Genomic DNA, 23416 nt, shown 5'->3' with positions numbered 1-23416 from the left:
ACGGTGATCGAATTAACAAGACAAAACAACCAAAACACTGGAGGCGCTGGCCAAGGAGAGAAGGTCAGCCAGGTGGGGCTGAGGCTGGGACAGGAGCTGGCAGTGTGCAGCTGGCAGGGCTGGGTGAGTGGGCTGGGGTGGGAAGGAGGAGGCGGTGCCGGGGCTGCTGCGGGGCACTCACCAGCACGGCCATCTGTACCACGTCCGGCTGCTGCAGGAACTGCGTGTCCACGGCGGGCCACGCCTGGGCCAGCACGCCCGCGTCCCAGGCGTAGTGCGAGCACAGCTTCGTCCGTACCAGCGCCAGGCCTGCGGCAGGAGACGGGGTCACACCGGGGCTCACCCCGCAGGCAGCCTGCTGACCGTGGGCCGGGAAGGCCACTCCTGGGCTTCGCAGTCCACTGGGGAGACACCCCTACCTTTACTCTGGCCTGGGTTAGAGTGCGAAGCTCTGAGCTCGTGCCCGCCCTCAGCTCCCCAACCAGTGCTCAGAGCCGTCAAGATGAACGAGGCACGTGCCCCGCCTGCGGTGCTTGCTCTCCACACCCCCCGGGCACACTGTGAGCATTTCCCCCACCAGGCCCTTAACTCATCACTTCTGCATTAGCAGTTTTCTCATGCCTGACCACCGGGCACCTGCAGCGCAGTTACCTCTGCACTCATCAAACTCCCTCCACTCGGTCCCTCTAGTGGCCTCACTGGAGGCGAGACCTGGCGGGCGCTGGCCTGGACTCCCGGGTGTCCCGGGTTTTGGTGCTGCTTCCCCCGTGTGGCTGTTGTCAACTGGGAGGTGGGGGTGGGGTGAGTCTATTACACCACTCGCGGCCCCTGCCAGGGACTCTCAGGGGGGAAGCAGTGGGCTCGAGCCTGTCCGTCAGAGCAACGCCAGCCACTCCTGTCGTTACCGACTGAGAGCTGGGTGCGGGGTCCCCCTGGCCGCCCTAAGCTAGTGCATGTCCGGGGAGAGAAGGGCCACTTCACTTGCTGTCTGTGACTGCGCTAGGGACGCCCACGGGGGACAATGGGGCCTGAGCAATGAGCTGCATCCACCCCCCTCTGGGTGGGAAGGGGAAGGGACCACTAAAACCACCCTCCTGTGTGTGTGGGGGCGGGTCGGGGGGCACCGAGGGGCTCCTCGCATTCAGTCGGGCGAAGCGTCCTCTTCCAGAGGCTGCTCACCCCCGTGCAAAGAGCAGAGAGCCGCCGTGGCCGGGGGGTGGGAAAAGGTGAGGAATGAAACTCAAGTCCTGTTTCAGGTTGAGGTTCCCAGAGCGGGGGCCCAGGATCCGAACCCACACCCTACAGACTGTGTTCCCAGGCCCAGGGAGCTTGCAGCCGGAGGGAAAGGCAGAGAGAAAAGGGCAGAGGAGAAATCAATGAAGTCTTGCGGACTGTGAAGAGAGCAGTGAAAAGTCCCACTGCGGGGGGGCCAAGAGACAGAACAGGCCCTACTGATGCCCTGTGCGAAGGCTGCAAAGTGGACATTCGGAAATCGGCTGCTCCCATCCCCACTCCAGGGGTCTGCCTGCTTCCTGCCTGCCTCTCCTCCCCTCCCCGCCCCTCACTTTGCCTGGAGGGAAGAGGTGTGGCTGCCTTGCTGGGATTCTTCCAAAAATCGGGCCTTAGTCAGCTTCCTGGCAGAGCACTCTGGTTTAAACTCCAGGCTGCCAGACCAACTGAGGAGGGAGGTGAGGCCCCCCTGAGGGTCTGAGAATGAACTGGTGTAGACGGTGTATTTGTCCCACCAACTCATGCTCTGACTGTTCCCTGGGGCCCGGGATTCCTGTGCTTGCCCTCGAACTTCCCCTGTGACTAACAGTCGTGCCTCTGACAGGGGCCGGAAGTCACTTCCTGCTTGTTCCTCACAACAGTCCTATAGCGGCTCCTTCTACACACATGGCGAAGGCCATGGGAGGTGGTGACTGTGTCTAGCTCTTAGCTTGTCCGTGACCCAGCCCGGCCCACCATGGAGCACCCAGACTGTGTGCCTGCGAGATGAAAAGGACTTGGGCATAAGTGTTCTGGGCGGAAGCTGTTACAAATTACACACACACACACACACACACACACACACACACACACACACACACACACACACACACAGCCTGGGCTTCCTGAGGGATGAGGATGCTGCTTTACACATACACACACACACACATGTATACACACATGTACACACACAGAGAGGCAGCCTGGGCTTCCTGAGGGATGAGGATGCTGCTTTACACACACACACACACACACACACACACACACACACACACACACACACACACACACACACACACACACACACACAGAGGCAGCCCGGGCTTCCTGAGGGGTGAGGATGCTGCTGTACAGGGGCTGGAAGGCCGCCGGCATCGCTACAGGGATGGGCGCCGGACATCCTGTGCAGGGAGAAACAAAAACTCCCTTCCACGACCTGTTCCTGGAGGGTCTGCGTCTCCCCGTGCTCCTTAGGGCAGTAAAAACACTACTGCTGGCCAGGCACTTACGACTGTTTCTTCACGTGACACTGCCTGGGGCTGGGGCTGGGCTCAGGGAAGCACGAGGCAAAGCTGGACACAGACAGGGAGGAGCCAGGCCCTGGCCCACAGGCTGGTCGTCACCTCCAGCCCACCCACGGCCTTCCTGAGAACTAGTGGCCACGGCTTTCTTTCCTCCCCACTCTGAGGTGAGAGCACGGGGGTGCCCTGGGGTCCTGAGCTGAAGGGCTTTCCTGGCCACCACCTCCAGGCCTGCCCCCACCCCATCCCCTGCCCCCACCCGCATACAGCTGAGGCCTCGGCCACTCTGTGGAGACGGACCCCACCGTGCCTCGTCCAGCTCTGGACATTCCCGGGAGACGACACCACTTGTGGCCAGAGCAGGTGTGATGCTCACAGGAGCTGAGTCGACCCAAACTCATGATCCCTGGGACGGGGTGAAGCCGACAGACTCCAGGACGATGGGCCAGACGGGTGACTTCTGGCTCCAAAACTCACTTATAACATTTCTGCATGATAAAAATCACAGCCACCTGCACCATGACAGTTCACAACTGCCCCGGAACCCCCTAAATGTGACTAAGTATGGACCACCGCCCTCCTCCCCCGACTCCGTGCTCCTTCCTTCCCGAAATACCATGATTATCCCTCCGGTCCTTAATTTCCCCATGCCCTGTGTCTAGCTAACCTGGAAATCAGTCGATTGCGGCTACTTTCTCTGATTCTTGAGTGTGTATTATTCCTCAGCGAATCTTTTCTATTTATTATTTCTCTCCCTTGGGCTCTTAATCAAGTGCTTCCCGCAACAATTCACTTCAGCCTTTACCCAAAATAGCTTCTCGGATATCTTGAAGTAGTAACACTGAAACACCAGCTCACTCATGCAGAAAACAGCATCAGAACTTTAGTATGTACCTTATTCTCGCTTAACTGCTCCCCAACAGACACATGATTTGTTTGCAATTTTGTTGAAATTAATGAACACACATATATGTAGAGTAGAACACCACTGTGTATGTATGTATGTATGTGTATATATATATATGTATATATACATATGTAGCACTGTAGCACTGTCGTCCCATTGTTCATCAATTTGGTCGAGCAGGCACAAGTAACTCTCCATTGTGAGACTTGTTGTTACTGTTTTTGGCATACTGCATATGCCACAGGTAGCTTGCCAGGCTCTGCCGTACAGGCGGGATACTCTCGGTAGCTTGCCAGGCTCTTCCAGAGGGAAGGAAGAATCGAACCCAGGTTGGCAGTGTGCAAGGCAAATGTATTGCTCCAGTCCATATACATATGTACATATACATATACATATATATATATATATATTTAAATTTTGGACCACACCTGGCAGTGCTCAGGGTATACTCCCTGGCTGTGTGCTCCGGGGTCTGGTGGGGCCTAGGGGACCCTATATGGTGCTGGAGATTGAGCCTGGGTCAACCACATACAAGACAAGCACCTCTCCTCTGTACTATGTACTATGGCCCCTGTTACAATACTTTATAGCAACCTTCATTTTATGAAGAAAAATAGATTTGTGGTGGTGGAGGGACAAGTTATGCCTGACAGAGGTGACGGTCGCCTGGCTTAGAGCCTCACAGTGAAAGTATTTCTGGTAGATTGGCTATCACCCAGGTATGAAATTGGAGGCAAAAAAAAAAAAAAGACAGAATTATAAATTTAGAAGTATAAAAATGTCCAGAGAAACAGGAAATGAGTGCTTGTCACCACATCTACAATAACGTGTACTTTCGGCAAGAGGCAGCACATGAGACAGACAGAGAAGAGAAGGTCCCGCGTGGCCCTGGGTGGATGGGGCGCGCTTCAGGGAAAGGACTAGAAGGCCCTCTGGGCCTGGGCCTGCATAGAGACGGGGTTGGGGGTGGGGAGGAAGGGAACGGGCAGGTGTGTAAGTGAAAGAATTTCTGGATATAGAAATACTCTCAGACAGACCCAGGGAGACACTGTTGTTACAGAATGTCCACTTTCAAGGTTCTTCGCTACCCCTGGTGATCCAAGTCTCTCTCTCTTTTTTTTTTTTGGCCTTTTTTGGGTCATACCCGGCAATGCTCAGGGGTTACTCCTAGCTCTGCACTCAGGAATTACTCCTGGAGGTGTTCGGAGGAGCACATGGGATGCCGGGGATTGAACCTGGGTGGATCGAGTGTGAGGCAAACATCCTCCCCGTTGTACTATCGCTCCGGCCCCCAGAGTCCGTCGATTTAAATGGAGACAGGAAGTGGCGGACGTGTTGAGAACAGCAAAGGGCAATGAGGTGGGACTCAGCACCCACCGTTTATAACGATGGGAAGCTTTACCATATGTGCACAGACACACTTTTCAAAGCCCGAACTTAAGGCGTGGCTTGGCTCGGCTCCTGGAGGGCAGGACTTTCGGCTGCAGTTATTCTGGCCAGGGTCTGGGTCTGATCAGAGGCTGGGCATGGTGTACAGAAGCAGGTTTCTCTCTCTCTCTCTCTCTCTCTCTGTCTCTCTCTCTTTAGGAGCAGTACCTCTGGATGCTCCTTCATGGATGCCTGGGATAGGCCCTGGGTTACGTCGTGTTCCTGGAAGCGTAGACATGGGGGCTGCGCTGCAGGGGGTGGGCACAGGTAGGGCTGACATTCAGGGGCAGACGGTCACCTGGGCTGTGCAAGTGTAGACAGCATGTCCAGTAGAGATACCCTCCCCCTCCCATGATCTGCAATGCTCTCTCTCTCTCTCTCTCTCTCTCTCTCTCTCTCTCTCTCTCTTTCTTGCCCTCCTATTGATACAGATCTGGGGCTGAAGCAATCGTACAGTGGGTAGCGCGTTTGCCTTGCACGAGGCCGACCCGGGTTTGATCCCTGGTCCCCCTGCCCCCACAACCCGGCAACGCCAGGAGTAATTCCTGACCACAGAACCAGGAGTAAACCCTGAGTATCACCGGATATGACCCAAAAGGCCAAAAAAAAAAAAAAAAGAAAATACAGAGCCCCGTGAAGCTGCAGGGAAGTGTATAGGAAGCCACGTGTATTCCTTCCTCCACGGAATGATTCTAGCACATTACGGCCAGGACGCTGACCTGGGGACACTCCACAGAGCTTCTGTGGTCGGTCTTGTGAAGGCTGGTTTATGTGCGGGCACCCCGGTTGTTTCATGTAGCCACGAGCACAGTCAAGATCCACTTAAGAGACCACTACAAGGCTCCCCATGTCCCCGGGTGTCACCACACCCTGTGCCCAGCCACTACCCCCTGGCAACCACGGGTGTGTTTTCCAGCTCTGTAATCTTGTTATTTCAAGAATGTTATTTCGAGCAGCAGCCTTCTGAGATGGGCTTTCTCGGTTCAGCAGAGCTCCCTTGAGAAAACCCCTGGGTCATCTCTGACGCTGAAGTGGTATCTTCAACCCGAGAACCTCAGCTGCCGCCAGCTGGGTGGTTTTCTGCTCTGATGGCTGTAAAGGAAACCTTGTACCTGACTCCAAACTTGCAGAATCGTCCCCAGCAAGCAGCAAACACCCTTAACTGGGTGGGACAATCATCTATTTTCAGTAAGTGATAACTTCGTCAGTTCAGAGCTGGGGTCTTTCAGACCCAAAAGCTTGAAGAAGGTGAAAAAAAGATTTCCTCGTCCTGTTAGTCTGCCAAGGAAGGACTTGGGTCCTGGTTTTTACAGATGATCTCACACTTATTTTTTAGCTGAAGGGTAGAGGGTTACTGGGCTCCAAGTATTTGGGAGTTCTGGGAAAGGCTTTGTTTTAGCCAGCACAAAACAGGGCTCCAAACCTCCCTCAGAAGACCAGTCTCAACTCTGTGAGGGACTGTCCACAGAGAATCCGCCTTCCCGGGCGCTCGCTGCTCTGGTCACTTCACCCCAGGTGTTCCTTCTAAAGCCATTTGAGGTTGTCTTTTAAAAATCAGGAAATGAAACCAGTAAAGCTAAGTTTCCTAAAATAATAATGATGAAAGAAAAACCAAAAACGCTGTGAAAACTGTGCAAGGGCTTGGGGTAAAAGTGACCGTCAGTGTGGGAGAGAAATGGCATCTCTCACAGGACAGTGTTCCTGTGGCAAAGGCCCCTCCACACTGTGGGGAGGCAGGAAGGGATCCGGTCCCCAACATCTGAGAATGGACAGTCACTCACTAGGGTGTCGTGCTTGGTGAGTGACTGCCAGTCAGAGGGTATTTATGTCACCCAAATACACACTAAGAGTCAGGAGACAGGGGCTGGAGCGATAGCACAGTGGTAGGGCGTTTGCCTTGCACACAGCCAACCCAGGTTTGATTCCCAGCATCCCATATGGTCCCCTCCCTGAGCACTGCCAGGAGTGATTCCTGAGCACAGAGCCAGAAGTAACCCTCGTGCATCACTGGGTGTGACCCAAAGAGAAAAATAAAGAGTCAGGAAACAAAAGTCCCTCCACTGCTTCTCTAAAATAATTTTTGTTATATAACTGTAACTGAGGCTGAGATCTCCAAGCCTGCTCGGATCAGGACTAGGCCTCCTCCACCCAGGTCCCCCGTTTTCCAGTAGCTTGACAGCTACACCCACAAACCGCCCCCAGTGCCATGTAACCTCATCAATGGCCGAGATCCAGAGACTAGAAAACAAAGCTTCCGGGAGAGAGCGATGCAGAATCTCGCACAGCAGATGACAAGCCACCCATGGTGTATTCGATATGCCAAAAACAGTAACAATAATGGGCCTCATTCCCCTGACCCTGAACGTGATAGGGATGAATGGAGACATTACTGGCTCCCACTCAAGCAAATCGATGAGCAACGGGACGACAGTGATACAGTGATAGTTATTTTGGAGAGGGGACAATGGGGGTTGGGCCATATCCAGCTGTTCTCAGGAGTGACCCCTGGCTCAGGGGACTGTAAGTGGTGACAGCTGCACACGAGGCAAGTCACTTAGCCCGTACTTCCCTCTACCCCCAGTTTCGATGGACTTGTAAAGCTTGAGGGGAGACCTTTGTGCGGGAGGAAATGAACAGACTCTGATGCCATCAGCTCAGAGTGCCCTCCCAGAAATGAAGGAGTAATAAGGCTCCGGAGTTAAACTATGAGCCCCCTCCCCCCCCAATAATATCACATTGTTTCAGAACTCATCCAGCGCTTGTGACACACTGAAGGGCAGACCTGCCGGGGACAGCAGCCAGACCACTCTGAACCCTCTCCCTGACACACAACGCCGGAGGGGCCTGTCGGGAGAGAGTTTCTGGGAACTCCACTGACACGAGTCCTTCCGAGGAGGGCTGGGGATGCAGGAGGCAGGGTGACGAAGGGGGGCAGGAGAGGACGTGGAGAGACAGGTAGGACAGTGGGTAGAGCACCTTTCCTGCCTGTGGCTGACCTGGGTTTGACCCCTGGTACTGCATACAGTCCCTCAAGTACCGCCAGGAATGATCTCTGGGCACAGAGCCAGGTGTGGCCCTAAAACCAAACCAAACCACCCCACAAATGAGATCAGTTTTCTTACAGAACAAAGCATGTGTCGCTTTCCAAAAAAATTAGCATAAGCCAATTATCTTTTACAACTTTTTTTTTCTTTTTTGGAGTACTATCTTTTATAATGGAAGGACATAAAAAAAAAACCAACAAACACCTTTCTTTTTTTTTTTTCTTTTTGGGTCACACCCAGCCATGCACAGGGATTACTCCTGGCTCATGCACTCAGGAATCACCCCTGGCGGTGCTCAGGGGACCATATGGGATGCAGGGAATCGAACCCGGGTAGGCCGCGTGCAAAGCAAACGCCCTACCCGCTGTGCTATTGCTCCAGCCCCCAAACACCTTTCTGACAGATGTGGGTGTTGGTATAGCGTCAATGGAAGTCGACACTTGCCACCTGTCTCCTGCCTGTCATTCCCAGGACCCTCCGGTTCATGCCTCCTCTGGCCTTACACTGGGACTCCTTTGTGACACCACATCACGGAGCTCCACCAGGGGTGAGCACTCATGCCGTGGGACTGCCAAATCAAATGCAGTGACTTCCGACGAGCTACTTCTACAGCCATCTGGACTCACCCAGCAGTCAAGCATCACTTTGCTGATTCTAGACAACAAATCATCTAATACCTAAAGCAGACAGAGACACTTCCAGAAAAGAAAATTTCTTAGACCCATCTCCCTGATGAGAACTGATGCAAAAATCCTTAACAAAATCTTAACTAACCAAATCCAACAACGTATCACAACAATCATTCACGCAGATCAAGTGGGATTCATCAAAGGGAAGCAAGGATGGTTCAACACATGCAATCAATGAACATGATTCACTGAGGCAACAAACCGGGTTCTGATCCTCAACACCCGATGCCAACTTGAGGACTGAGTATGTTTCTGATTCTTTTTTTTTTGCTTTTGGGTCATACCCGGTGATGCACAGGGTTACTCCTGGTTCATGCACTCAGGAATTACTCCTGGCGGTGCTCAGGGGACCATATGGGATGCAGGGAATTGAACCCGGGCTGGCCACGTGCAAGGCAAACACCCTACCCACTATGCTATCGCTCCAGCCCTCTGTTTCTGATTCTTCCTCAGGCACAATTGTACTTTATGTGGTGAGAATTCTAGGCTCGCCACCCGCCCGAACATAAAGGTCTTCTGGACCTTCACCTACACCTGCTCAGATCCTTTAAAGCCCAACGCTGGGGAAGGACTGAGGCCTATAGTGGACATCTGTACAGAAGGGGTTCTTCATGGGCCACACCGATACAACAACTAAAAAGTCTGAGACCCAAAGGTGGACCTCGTAGAAGAGAGCTCTTTAGGTCTTAAGGAAAACAGAGTTTCTGTACTTAAAAGAGTCACCAAGTAAACAGACTGATAGATACCAGCAACAAACACAAACATTTTTAAAAAGAGAAAGCCCATGCCAGATACTGTGTGTGTGCGTGTGCGTGTGTGCACGCGCGCACACCAGGGGAGGAGGTGCCACGCAAGTGGGCTATGTGTGGGTCACAGGGTTCACAGGACTCGCCGCCAACAGGCTTCTCATTTAGAGCCTCCCCACTGGACAGAACAAGTGCCACCACCTCCTCCTTGTACTTCTACCTCACTTCTATCTTTTAAAGACCGTACATGTGAGTGCCCAGCCAGTGGTTTTGTCTGTAGCACGTGGCCATAGTGCTCATTTTGTGGCATTCAGCCAACGTGTTGGGAAAGAATGGCAGTGAGGTCTGCTGCTCCTCAGGGTGGCATTTTGGGTGCCTGCTTGACCACACCAGTCTAAAATGTCCACCCCGGTTTTAGGAGAGCTGTGAGGATGGGGTTTGGAGAGCCAGGCCATCATGAGGCCTCCCACGCAGTCCCCTCACTTCCCACCCAGTTTCACATCTGGGTCACGGGAAAGCCACGGGGTGGGGCACCTGCCAGGGTCCAGGACGTGGCTGGGTGGAAGGGACTGTTCCAGCCACCAAATCTGCACCAGATTTCCTGAGTAGAAAGAGCATCAGCTGGATGAATGAATTAGCAGTCAATGAATTCTATTTTTTTCTTTGAGCTATAGGCTAGAGCCCCGGCAAGAGTGCTCCCTGAATGCAGAGTGGAGAGTAAGCCCTGAGCACTGCCGGGTGTGGCCCCAAAATAAATAAAAAATAAACAACAACAACAAAAGGAGATGAGGAGAAGGAAAAGAAGAAAAGGAAATGCTGAGGAAACGGTTGCTGCAAGCAAGGTCCTAATCAATTCTTGAAAGAAGAGGGAGCAGATGTGTCCCATAATAGCCTTTGGAATTTCTGATGAGGACTGCGGAACGTGCTCGAGAGGGTGGCCGAGACAGAACCAGTATGGTGCGCCCCTGTCTGACGCTGCCGTTGGAGCCTCGTCTGCCAGGAGCTGGTCACAAGGACTGTCCAGCCACTCCTCAGAGCTCCAGAACTGAGATCGCCCGGAGGATGAGTGAGTGGAGGCACACACACCGCCCCACGTGAGCCTCCTGAGGTGATCCCCACCTGCCCATCAGTGTGAGCTTCAGAGGGGACTGAGTCACGGCCAGAATGGGGCATGTCTGAGACCCGCCCCAGCTTCCCGGGGGGCTGAGGCCTCACAGACATTTCCACCCCGGAAAGATAACGTGGGGGGGGGTGATGTGTGGGTACTGGGAGGCCGAGTTATGAAAGGTTGGGGTGTCTTTCCCTACGGCCAGGGTGACCCCACGGGAGACGCACAAGAGCTGTGGGTCAAAGGCCAGGGCTGGACCCCACCAGGGCTGCGGACACCTGAGTGCCGGGTGCTCTTCGTGTGACCCTGCACCTACCTGCCCAGAGCTCCGAGGTGACGTGGGGGGCCATGGGAGCGGCCATCACCAGCAGTGCGCACAGGGCGTCCTCAAACTCGGGGCTGTGGAGCACGAGTCTCTGTGAGGCTTGCTGAGCGGGGAGAGAGCGGCAGGGTCAGCGCTGCGGCATGCCGGGGCAGGGGGCCCCCCCCCGAAGCGTCCCAGGAACTGGAATCCGGTGGCACCGTCCACCGCTCAGGACAAAGAACTGCCTCCCTGCTGCAGGGGTGCGATCAGCCGGCATAAAGGTGCTGAAGGGGCACCCCAACCACCCGGCCCTGAGGTGAGCACACTCGCCCGCCGTCCACGTGCCCAGGGCGAAGCAGCCGAGCAGGAGCCCAGGGCTCTGGCGTCTGTCACTGCCCGCCCAGGGTCCTCCCCTGGGAAATGGGGCGCCGGGGGCAGACCCGAGTCTGTCCAAGGCGACCCTGATTTGGGAGGCACGATGCTGACGTGAGGCAACAGAGTTGCATTAAAGGGGGCGTGGGGGACGCCGGTGCTGTTCCTCCTGCCCCGGGCAACCTCACCGTGTGCCTGGACAACCCCTCCCCCCCCCCACCCCCCGTCACCGGCCCGCAATAAGACCAGACAACAGGTCACTCACCATCAGTGCCGAGCTGAGTCCCATGAGCTGAGAAATGGCCGAGTTGAGCGAGAAGTCCTCTGTGAAGTGGGCGGTCACCTGCTGGCAAAAGCGGGCGTCAGTCATCTGTGTCAAAATGCCCTTCCACTTTCCACAGACTCACCTTTATCTAACAAAATTCACTGGAATGAAATGAACGTCACCGAAGAGATTTACGAACTTCTCCAGTCACTTGAACTGTATTTCAATCACACAAAGGTTTAAGGGAAAAAAAAATCAAGGTCAGTGTTGTTCCTTCTCCTCCAGGCCAGTTCTCTGTCACACCTGGGGTTCCCACAGGTGATTAAGAAGATACCAGGCGAGGAGGCAGGACCCACTCAGAACAAAAGGTCAAAACAGAAGCCAACAGGACACTGCCACCCTCTTGCTGCGCCGGGCCATGGGCAGAGCCCGGTTATTTATTTAGATCCTTTGTTCCAAAGGCAGAAAAAAAAAATAACACCAGTGACTTGAAGACAATTCTGCTCTCTTCAAAATCATTTGCTTTGCTAGCCCCATCAGAAACATTGAGGTTCTGTTTGCATGTGGAATGGTTTTAAAGCCCTTCAAGCAAGTTCGCATCACTTGTTCCTGGATAAGATGAATCAAAGCAGGGCATCGTGCTGCCATTCTAATGCAAATACCTTTCAGCACCATTTAATGATTTTAAAACATTGTGATTTGGTAAAGGTGATACCTGGTTATAAATATTGTGAATTATTATGGTTATGGCTGGAGCAATAGCACAGCGGGAATGGCGGCCGACCCAGGTTCAATTCCTCTGTCCTTCTCGGAGAGCCTGGCAAGCTACCAAGAGTATCCTGCCCACATGGTAGAGCCTGGAGAGCTCCCTGTAGCATATTTGATATGCCAAAAACAGTAACAACAAGTCTCACAATGGAGACGTTATTACTGGTGCCCGCTCGAACAAATTGCTGAACAATGGGAGGACAGTGCTACAGTGCTATAAATATTATGAAGAAGAATTATTTTGAGCCTAGATCTAACCATTTTCATACTCAATTGAAATAGATTAAAAGAAGTATCGAATATTAATGCATGGAAACTTGTTTTAAAAATATTATCTAGTGCTATGTATATTAATGTGAAATAATGCTAACTTACTCAGATTTTCAGCTTGTACTGTCTGGTATGTCTGTGTAAGAAGGAAATTTCTGTGTAAAGTTTCCATTTTTTTTTTTTCTTTTTGGGTCACACCCGGCGATGCACAGGGGTCACTCCTGGCTCTGCACTCAGGAATTACCCCTGGCGGTGCTCAGGGGACCATATGGGATGCTGGGAATCGAACCTGGGTCGGCTGCATGCAAGGCAAACGCCCTACCCGCTGTGCTATTGCTCCAGCCCCTCTGTGTAAAGTTTCATGTTGTTTATATTCCAGGTTCTGTAAGACTCACTACTCTGTACTACAGACCAAATAAATGGTATCTATATACTTTGTTTCAATCAATCAATCACAATCACAATATCCCGTTAATCACCGATTTCTCGGGCGGGCTCAGTAACATCTCATTTCGTCCTTTCCCTGAGATCTTAGAAGTCTATTTCGACTTGGCCCTCTTAATGATGTTGCACTGGGGGCTCTTCAGGGTCAGGGGAATGAGATCCAGCTTGTTACTGGATTTTGCATATGAATACACCATGGGAAGCTTGCAGGACTGTACCATGGGGGCAGGAAACTCTCAGAAGATTGCCAGTTTCTCCTAGAGGGAGAAGTAGGCTAAAGATATCGTGCGGCCACAAAGTGGCCGAGCGCTTCTGAGAGCTTGCTTTTAAGTCTCTCTCTGGATGTTGGCCGTTGATGGGATCACACACACCTGGGTTTCTCTGCCAGTACCTTCAAGCTATATATTTTGTTTAAAAAAAAAAAAAAGCAAAGAGAAGTCCGGGAAGTCCCTTCTCTGTGGCTCTGAGACTGGGCTCACAGCTCTCCTGCGAGTGGCAAGGGCCATCTCACTCTTGGAAATGTGGAGCTGACCCACGAGCTGCAGCACGGCCTGTCAGCTTCCTCCTGTGTGTGCAGTTTCCAAAGCTGACCCAGCTAAAAAGATGGAAGAGTCACACATCTTTAAGATGTCAGGAGTTTCTCAATTTGTTGCAATAACCCAATTCTATTAACTGACAGAACCCAGGAACTGGCCAAATCCAGAGAGAAAATATGCGGCATGAAAACAATCATTCAGGCATCACTCAGATCTCTCAGTTTAATTCAGGGAGCTGTTGATCTGCTCTGCTGCGGAGGATGGAAATAAAGTGAAGGAGTGTCACCGATGGAGGGCAGGCTGGACCTGGGGCTGCTTTGGGTCCATGAACCAGAGAGGCTAAGTGCGGGTGCTCGAGGCTAAGATAGAGGTGGGCTGGCTCAAGGAGTCTGAATCAGCAAACCTGTTGAACAAACCAGTCAAGGAAGTGATGGGGAATCTAGTGGCCACTTAAAAAAAAAAACCGGCTTCTTTGAACTGGAGAGATAGTACAGCAAGTAGGGTGCTTGCTTTCAATCTCTGGTGTCCGTGTGGTCCTCTGAACATCATCAGGAGTGGTTCCTGAGTACAGAGCTAGGAGTTAACCCCTCAGCAACGCTGGGTGTGCCCCTCCAACCCCCGAAAGGCTTTACATTCCTAAATGCCTTCTTCCCAAGATATAATATGCCCCTGACCCCACCCACCCACCAAGTTCTCAAAAAGGCAGATTATAAGGAGATGCTATAGAGACTTCCAGATAAAATATTTGTAAGGCTTTGTAATCCATGAAGATTTATTTTTATTTTTTGTTTTCGGCCACACCTGGTGATGTTCAGCGACTACTCCTGACTCTGTGCTCAGTGATCACTCCTTGTGATGGGGTACTAGATACTGGGTGCTGGAGACTCAACCTGGTGTGCCGTGTGCAAGGCAAGCGCCCTACCCATTGTGACATCTCTCTGGACTCCATGAAGATTTCTTTTGCTTTGCTTTTTGGGCACACCTGGTGGTACTCAGGGGCTACTCGGGCCATATGGGATGCTGGGAGTGAACCTTGGCTGCGGCCAAGGGAAGCAGCCTACCCGCGGTACTATCTCTCCTCTCCCCCCACCCGCCCCCGAAGAATATCTTTAAAATGACTCAGTTGACAGTCTTAACACAGACAACATATTAACATAAACATTCCCTTGGAAAAACTGGACCCAGACGAACTCCCCAGGGCACCATGCAGCCAAATCATGGAGTGCAAACCCTGGCAGACCCCGAGCCCCTCTGTGTGTCATCTCTGCTCCCATCTATAAAACAAGGGGCCAAAGAAGAGGATTTTCCCCCACGTCCACCCCCACGGGGTTGTTTCTGTGGCTGTAAGCTGTGTAGCGTGTAGCTGAGTTCTGTGCCCGGATGTGCCAAGAAGGGGGGCGTGGGGAGCTTTCCGGGCTCTGGGGCGCATCCACGAAAGCCAGCGCGAGAGGGAGCCTTTTCCCAAGCGCCGTTTGTCCCGCTGCTCCATGGTGTGAAAGCCCTGGTAGCCAAGGCCACAGGCAACAAAACAAAAACAAAACAAAAAGGGGGGCTGGAGCGATAGTACAGCGGGTAGGGCGTTAGCCTTGCATGAGGCTGACCCGGGTTCGAGTCCCAGCATCCCATATGGTCCCCCGAGCACCACCAGGAGTGATTCCTGAATGCAGAGCCAGGAGGAACCCCTGAGCACTGCCGGATGTGACCCCAAAAGAAAAACAAACAAACAAAAAACACCAACAAGGCGGGGGGGGCGGGGTGGGCAGTATCTGGGTGGAAGCAGGCCCCGGAAGCACCCCCAGCCCGGGGGCCACAGAGACACGCGTGCTCGGCGACACCCTGCGCCAGGGCTCCCGGAGAGCGACTGACCTGAGAGATGACCGAGTTCTTGTACTTCCAGAGCTTCTTGGCCTCGGCTTTCTCCCGGCTACTCAGCAGCGGCGGCTGGGGCACCTCCCCGGAAGTCCGGGCCTCGATGAACCGGGTCACCAGGGACCACAGTCGCTGCTGCCACCTCAGCACCCCGGGGAGCGCGTCGGCTGCGAGGGGGGAAGAGGCACACCAGGAGAGCGGCTCGCCTGGCCCTTGAGCGGGTCTGCTTCCCTGCAGCGCCCGTGCGGAGACCCCGTGCCGAGACCCCGGGGGGCTCCCGGGCCCTGGATCCACTCTGCCTTCCCCTTTGTGCGCCGGACCTCCGGGACAGAACCTGATCTTCAGGAGCCCGGGGCAGCTCAGCGGTCGGCTCCTGTCCCCAAAGGGCGAGACCGACAAGGCCGAGAGTTCGGCCCCCAGCACCGCCCCACAGGCCCGACCAAGGGTCATCCTGGGGGCTCTGCTCTTGGGGGTCCCCGGGTCTAATGCCCCATGGCCAAGTGTTCAGGGTCCGGAGGACAATGTGCCTGGACACAACTAAAGCGCGTGAGCCCACGAGCAGCCCTGCAGTCCCGTCACGGAAACAACAGGAACAGGTGGGGGAGGGGGGAGAAAACATTTTTTCAGAATCCCCTTTAGGAATCAGTGGTGAGCAACAAAAAACTGATGGTAAAACAGAACCGTCAGGACACCCTGGAACGGAGAATGCGCCCCCTCTTGCAACGCATTGTTGCGAGTATTTCCAAACCTCAGATGACTGAAATGCCGGCAGGTGGAAGTGCAGGTGCAGGGGACCCCTGCACCCTGGCCAAGAACACGTCAGACTGCACCTGTGGGCACACTGGAAGTGCCCACCTGTTGGCCTGAAGTGCTGTGTCTCAGAGCCTGCCTAGACAGAGCCGAGGGCAGAGTCCTGGGGCCAGTGGGCCCGAGAGTGGGAGCCAGGACACGCACCCAGGGGGAACTGGGCTACACGACAGGACCTTCTGGAATGCGGGTAAGAAACAGGCCTCTGCAACTCATCTTGTGGGCAGGGGTGGCAGCAGGACCTGTGCTGTGGGCGTCTCCAGGGGCTCTGAGGCGGCCAGCCCAAGACTGGCCCATGGGAAGGCTGTGGCGACACCGTTTCTCCCCAGGTGTGATCTGTGGGAGCACCCAGTGACCCCCACACTGGGTCTCCTCTCTCAGGACGACACTTAGGGCAGCCCCCATGCAGACATGGGGCCTGGGGACGGTTAATTCCCGGACACCCAGAGGCCCAACATAACTTTGACCCATAGTGCGTGAAATCTCAGTAAGTCAGAGGCGGGGAGTGGGGTGGGGGGGAGACAAGACCCCACCCCCCCACACACACCACACACACCTGAGTGGGGGGCTCTGGGGTTTGCTGTGGATGACCATAGAGGTCACAGGTCACAACAGGACCAGGTCCACGTGGGGTTTTCTGGACAGGCGAGGGGGGTGGTGACCTTGTCCTAGAAAAGGGCACAGTTCATCCCGGAGAAGCTCCGAGGAAATCGCCGAGAGTGGGGTCCTCACAGGTCCCGCAGGCGTCAGGGGGCGGTGCTGGCGGGGCCACAGGCTTCCCTGCCCCCCCAACAGGGATCTGAGCACTCTGGAGGCCGCCACGCAAACGGCTCCCGGCGTCGTGGAGCTGCGTGCAGGACTGGCGACCACACAGTTCCGTCCAGGGCAGCAGGAGGGAGGGACTTACTCTTCACGTCCCACAGGATGTCCTTCTCGGGGGGCGCGGCGAAGAGCAGGTAGAGCCGGATGGTGTCGACGCCGTACTGCTCCACCACCTCCTCGGGGTCCACCCCGTTGTGCTTGGACTTGCTCATCTTCTCCCACGTCACCTCCAGCGTCTCTCTCGTCCTCGCGTGAACGGGCACGGGACCTAGTGCACCAGAGCGCAGGGCGCCGTGGGGAGAGCGGCTCTGAGACAGCCCCGGGACCCTGGTGTCACGCAGAAAGCACGGGCGCACCTGGGCCATGTGGCACCCTCGGTGCCACCCCGGGAAAGCAGAGACCCTAAGCAGGCAGGCGCATGGTTTCCGGGGCTTGCGGGGGTATGTTCACACCACGCCGTAGTTCATTACGTGTGTGAGAGCATCGAGACTAAAGGGACCCGAGGACCCAATTTAATTAAGAATGATTTAGAAGCAGCAGAGACGTGGCCGGGCGGCAGCGCACATGCCTCACCTGAAAGGCCTTGGCCTCACCCCCAGCACTGCAAACCCCTCCCCCAACAAAAAACACAACACCCTCCTCTCCCCCCTAACCCTGACCCAACAGGGCTGGTCTGGGGTACACTGGGGTCTGGATTAGGAAAAGCCTCTTTCTGGGCAGCAGTGAGAGGTTAGAAGCGCGGGGCCCTCTCTCCCAGCAGGCGTGGCCCCGAGAGGCTCTGTGGTAAGGGAACAGATTTCAGGCCTGGGGCAGAGCCGTCGCACCCCCATATTTGGCAGTGCCCCCTCTCCAGCGCATGGCATTCACCAACAGCTGCTGGTGGCAACCCCTGTGTCAGGCCCTCCTAAGTCAGGCCCCCCTGGGTCTAGCTCTCTTGGGTCCAGCCCCCTGGGCTCTGCCTGCTTCGTCCCTGCCAGGCAGCAGAACCAGGATGGGTCTCCCTGTCTCCCTCCCATGGACCACGTGGCCCTTCTAGCCGTCGGTGCCAGGCCTCTCTCCTACTCCCATCCTCCCAAGGACTCGGTGCTGGGGGTTGTGGGCATTCCTACCGCCCGGACTGTTGTTTCTGGGCTGAGATGTGAGCACGGGGCCTTCCCACAGCTCCTCCTGCCACTGCCCTGTGTCTGACATGCTGTGCATTTCCCGTGCGTGCTGGGGATGTGCCACCCATCCTCACACACCTAAAGTGGGGGCAGGAGCAGAGAAGACAGAGTGCAAGGAGGCGGGGAGCGGGGAGGTGCCCTGGAGATCGGGGTGGGGGCTGGGAGGGGCAGCTGCTGGGGGCAGGGGAACAGGTGTGGAAATTTCCTCCCAACGGAGGCCCAGAAATGCACATCTAGGCCACGTAGGTGGAGGCAGGGGGACATGGAGGCAGCCCAGGTAGGGAGGATGCTGCTGGGGCCCGGGGGCTCTGTCCTGAGCCTGGAGTGGGCTCTCAAAGCTGGGCAAGGAAGGAGGGGAGGCCTGAGTTGATTTTATGCTACCAGAGGTGAAAACCCTAAATTGGGAGGTCGGGGAAGGGTCACATTTGGAGGTCATCAGGGACCGTGTGACACCAGGGCCTCCTGCATGCTCAGCCCTTTGACTGATCTCCTTGTTCCTCCAAACTCTGATTATTATTATTTTTTTTCTCACCTGTGACATCTACTTCCTCTCTCCGAAGATACTGTCCAGACGGGAGGCGGAACGTCTGCCCCTTGATGAGGCCTTGCGCCAGCAGCTTATGGAAAGGTTCTCTGAGAAGACAAGGGGGTGGGGGGTGGGGGGAAGAAGGAAATGGCTGGGGCAGGGGTCCGAAGCATCCAGAAAACGGCCCCGCACGTTCCCAGAGGTGTGAGGGCTGGGTCTGGGCTCATATGTGAATCTGGGCGGTAGAGACGGTCGGACCAGAGGGTGTTTCCCAAGATGGGAAAACCCCGTACGACAGATACCATCCCAGGGGAAACAGGAGGGCGCCGAGGACCCCGTTCAGATTATGCTGTCATTGGACGCTGCAGGGCCCAGCACGCCACACACTTAGCTCGGAAGGAATCCGCGTGTGTGAACACGTGCAAAGCCAGCACTCTGCCGTTGCAGCTGGAAGCCCACCTCAGCAACAGCTCCCGGGGCTCATAGGGCGGCCTTCCTCCGCCTCCCCAAAGCTTCCCCCAGCAAAGTCACAGGGTGTGGGGCTGGGGGGGGGGGCCTGATGTCCCTCTGGGCTGCAGTTCACGTGAGACAAGTTACCAATGTTTCCTGCATTTGTTCCCGCCGGCAAGTATGAGGGACCCAGCAGCCCGGGTGTGTGTGGGGGGAACCTGCCACCTGACGCCCAGAGACCACTCAGAAGGGACCCAGGCGGGTGCTGTGGGTGCCTGCACTGAGTGTGAGCCTTGCTCGCCTTCCTGGACTCCCCTGACACTCCCTGCACTCTCGCCTGCTTGGGGCGCCCCTGGGTGCTCCCCAGTGGGCTCCTCTGGGTGCCCCCTGACCTTCACGCAGCTGCCAGCTGTCCTGGGTGCCCCCAGCGCAGACCGCGCTGCGCAGTGAGTGGGGAGGGGCTGCCCTTATTTCGCCCCCCCCCCCGCTCTTCAGGACGCGTTCACAGCACAGATACGTGGACAGACAGGAGTGCATGGAGAGCCGGGTGGAGGGGTTGGTAGCAGGAAGGGGTGGATCTGGATCCCCAGGAGAAAGCTGACAGGAGGATTACCTCCAGGAGGGGCTGGGGGCTGGGGGGACCGAGCATCCTGCTCTGGGAGCTCCGGGTTCCCAGCGGCCCAAGGCCGCCACCTTCTGGACCCAAACAGAACTGCAGGCTGTTAGACCTGGCCATTCTGTTCCTGTCCAGTCACTCTGTTCCGCTTCTTCCCCCCACTCCCTTTGTCTCGGCCTCTCTGCCTCCCTGCAGCTGCTCAATGAAGTACAGCACAAGCATTCAAAAGCAAAGTGTGATGGATCCCCACGACCTAAACCTGCCTCTGTCGCTGACACTCAGAACCCGGGCCGGACACAGCTGGGGCCTGCTGACAGCCTCCCGTTAGTCCTGCCGGTTCCAGCGCCACTTTCAGGGGCCACTGGGGGCCCCGCGCCGGAACGCACACCCGGGGGCTCCCTCTCAGGGCTGCTGGCTCCATCCGCGGCCGGCCTGCTCCTGTGAAAGGCGGCAGGGAGCACCTTCGGAGCTGACCCCCGGGGCCTCCTTCCGGCGGGCCCACTTGGGCTTCAGCAGCAGTTACCCAGAGAAAGTGACCACCCACTCCTTCAGCTGCAACCCCCGAGCGCTCACGCCAGTCCTGGAACTCAAGTGCATGGCTCAGATTCACCACCCGTGTTCCTCGGTCCTCCAAATAGTGCTTGGAGGCAAACTGGGGCCTGAGCAACGGAGAGGCACGTGTCATCGTGACTACGGACAGCAGGGGGCGGTGCAGGCCAGTGAAACTGCTCCTCCCAGCCAGCAGAGGCCTCGGGCTCGGGCCTTGGCAGGGAAGGGGCGTTAGGCAGGGCCTCTGCCTGCAGGGGGCGCTAGCGGGGACCCCTGTCACGCCTAGGAACTGGTGCTGTTTGCTTCCAAGGAGGCTTTCTTCTTCCCCTTCCAGTCCCCCCTCTGCGGGTGGGTGGGGTTTGCTGGAGGGGAGTGGGCAGTACTCTCCTTCCCCTTTTTGGCTTTAGGGCCGCGTCCTGTGGTGCGTGGAGGTGGCTCCGGTGGTGTTCGGGGTCAAACCCAGGGCTCATGTCCTTGGGTTTTCTTCCTCCTTTGGGTCGCCCTGATGTAATTGATGCCCACCGGTCGTTTCTTTTGGGGAAGGAAGGAAGCAAAGGAGGAAGGGGAGGAAAGAGGAAGGACAGAGCTAGAGCGCAGGGAGAAGAGGGTGGTTGTAGGAACAACAACAACAGACTAGATCCCAGTGAGTATGGAGAGATACGACAGCGGCGAGGGCGCTTGCCTTGCACACATCCGACTTGGGTTAGGTCCCCTGCACCCCATATGGTCCCCTGAGCCTGCCAGGAGTAAGTCCTGGGCACAGCCAGGTGGGTCCCCCGAAGGAAACAAACAAAAGTAAAAATAAATTTTTAAAAATTATTGTATACCGTGGTGAGACACAACAATCTCCACTCACTTTCTTCTAAGGAAATATTTGTTGATCATCCTGTTAGCAAATGATTGATGACAAGCAATATAAAATAAATTATTGCGAGCCTGCCATGGAGACAACGGTGGAGGGAAGGTGCCTTGGTGGTGGGATTGGTGTTGGAAAATTGACTGCCTGTAACAAACCGTCATGAACAACTTTGTAAACCACAGCACTTATATAAAGTATAAGGGGAAAATTAAAAAAAATAGTATATCTTGAAAAAAAAAATCATTGTATACAAGGAATATACCAACCACGACGTGGCTCAGGCTCACCTGAGCTGGAACCAGTTCCCAGGGGTGGGCTGACCCACTCGGGACGCCCCCGGTGCCCAGGGCCTACTCTCAGACCCGGCCAGGTGGCTAGGACGGTGCCCCCTCCGCAAAGAAGAGCACAGGAAGGCGCGAGTCTCTGAGGAGCATCTCGATTGCGGACTCAGAGACCAGGCTTGTGCCCACCCCCACACGGGCACAGAACTGGCCGGTCTGACTGCTAAGCGGAGGCCCCTCGTCTCCTAGCAGCCAGCAAGCGAGCACAGAAGGCGGCTTTAGTGAGATGACGAGACGCAGGGAGCCCATCTCCCCCCTCCCCTCCCCTGCTCGCTGCGGCGACCGTCTGCTGATCAGAGAAGTAGGAGAAGGCTCCCTGGACGGGCCCTCAGGGGGCAGTGGGCGGCCACTGGCACACAGCGGCAGTTTCTTAAACCACCTCTCTCTCCTCGCTGGCTGCAGACTGGGGAGAGATGCCCGGCTCGGGGAGTTAGTGCTCCTCTGGGCTGCTGGACCAGAAGCCCCGGCTCCCCCGTGCCCGTGATGGGAGAGTGAAGGCTTCCTCTGGACACGCCCACCGGACACGTGCCCGAGGCGGCGCCCATCCTGGCACAGACGTCTAAGCCGAGCCAACGCCCACCCCACCCCGGCCGGCAAAGTGGGAGGCTCGGAACAGCTCCCGGTTTTAGAATTTATGCGGTGAATGCCTCCCCCACCCCAGTTTTAAAGTTACATAATCATGAAAAAATGAGTGGGGGGAATCAGAAGTGCGCTACAACAATCAGACAACATCATCAGCAAGCCCATTATCCAAAGGGCCCTGGGGCTAACAGTGTTCCCCCTAGCATGAAGGCATTTTTTTTTTCTAGCGCTTTCTTTGCTTTGTGCAATGTGTGTACACAAAGACAGAGAGCTAACCAACTGCATCTACAATTCTGATTCTTTCTTCACTTTCTCTTATTTCAGAAACATTTCTCCATAGTATTAGATTTTTTTTTTTTTGCCATACCCAACAATGTGCAGGGCTTACTCCTGACTGTTCAGAGATCATTCCTGGCAGGGCTCAGGGGACTATAGAGTGTCCCATAGGGGACACCAAGGATAGAACCCGGGTCAGTCTGTGCAAGGCAAACAAGTGCCTTCCCTTCACTGCACTGTAGCTCTGGCCCCTAGATATTCTTTGTCATGTAATTTTACAGAGCCATACAAGAGCCCTCCCTAGGGATGGGCCGTGATTCATCCATTCATCCCCAGCATTCTGGGACTTTCAGATTATATCCAAATATTTGAGGAAAAGCATTTCCGGAAATTTCCTTAGGAAAGATTTCTGAAAGGGCAATCAGCGTGCTCCAAAAGTGAGTATTTTCAAGGTGCTCACTATATATTGCCAAAATACTTTTCACAGGCCATGTTCAACCTGACTTCCTGCAGTGCATGAATGCGAGTGCAGCTCTCCACTGGCAGCTCGGGAAATGGCCCCTTGCTGCTGTTTGACTTGTATTTTTCAGTCACCGCATTTTTCAGTAGTTGCTGTATTTCAGTAGTTGTTCATATGTGTGCTGATTGATCCTCCCAGGAGTTTAGAAGTTTTGAAAGGGTGGAAGACCCGAGTCATGAAAACTACTAGTCACCAATGAAACAGGGCAAAGATGTGAACAGACGCTTCTGAGGACATTCTCCAAAAGCCTCAATTATAGAAGAAATACCAATTAAAGCTACAGGGACATGCTACCTCTCATCTGTGACAACAGCTTGCACCGGAAGCAGCAATTACAACAAGGGTTGGAGAGGCTATGGGGGTATGAGGGGGGGAAGGAACTCTTGTCCATGGCCGGTGGGAATCTAAACTGGTGCTGCCATTCTGGAGAATGGTCCAGAGCTTTTTCAAGCAGCTGGCAACAGTTACCACATGACCCACCAACCCTCCCCCTGCGACCCCCCCCATTCGAAGAACGGGAAACATCAGCAGGAAAAGTATATCCACCCCAATGCTTACTGCAGCACGGTTTACAATAGCAAAGGCATGAGAGCAGCTGAGAGCCTACTCAGGCGGATTAACAAGGGGTATCAACATACAGGGAAA

At 55.0% G+C, this 23416-nt stretch overlaps 1 protein-coding gene across 1 annotated transcript in view; it reads right to left on the bottom strand.

Annotated features, from left to right (window-relative positions):
• Positions 1-23416, bottom strand: part of LARS2 (leucyl-tRNA synthetase 2, mitochondrial) — a 149475-nt gene that overhangs the window by 7756 nt on the left and 118303 nt on the right. The window contains exons 15-20 of the mRNA XM_004614528.2: positions 18585-18685; positions 16975-17157; positions 15258-15427; positions 11374-11451; positions 10749-10860; positions 182-309 (exon numbers count right to left, since the gene is read on the bottom strand). Coding sequence (XP_004614585.2) covers positions 182-309; positions 10749-10860; positions 11374-11451; positions 15258-15427; positions 16975-17157; positions 18585-18685 — 772 coding nt within the window. The remainder of the gene's footprint in view (positions 1-181; positions 310-10748; positions 10861-11373; positions 11452-15257; positions 15428-16974; positions 17158-18584; positions 18686-23416) is intronic.

Source organism: Sorex araneus, chromosome 4 (assembly GCF_027595985.1).
Source record: "Sorex araneus isolate mSorAra2 chromosome 4, mSorAra2.pri, whole genome shotgun sequence".
In the NCBI taxonomy this organism is placed as follows: Eukaryota; Metazoa; Chordata; class Mammalia; order Eulipotyphla; family Soricidae; genus Sorex; species Sorex araneus.
Note: the sequence above shows the minus strand (reverse complement) of the source record. Positions and strands in the feature narration are given on the sequence as shown.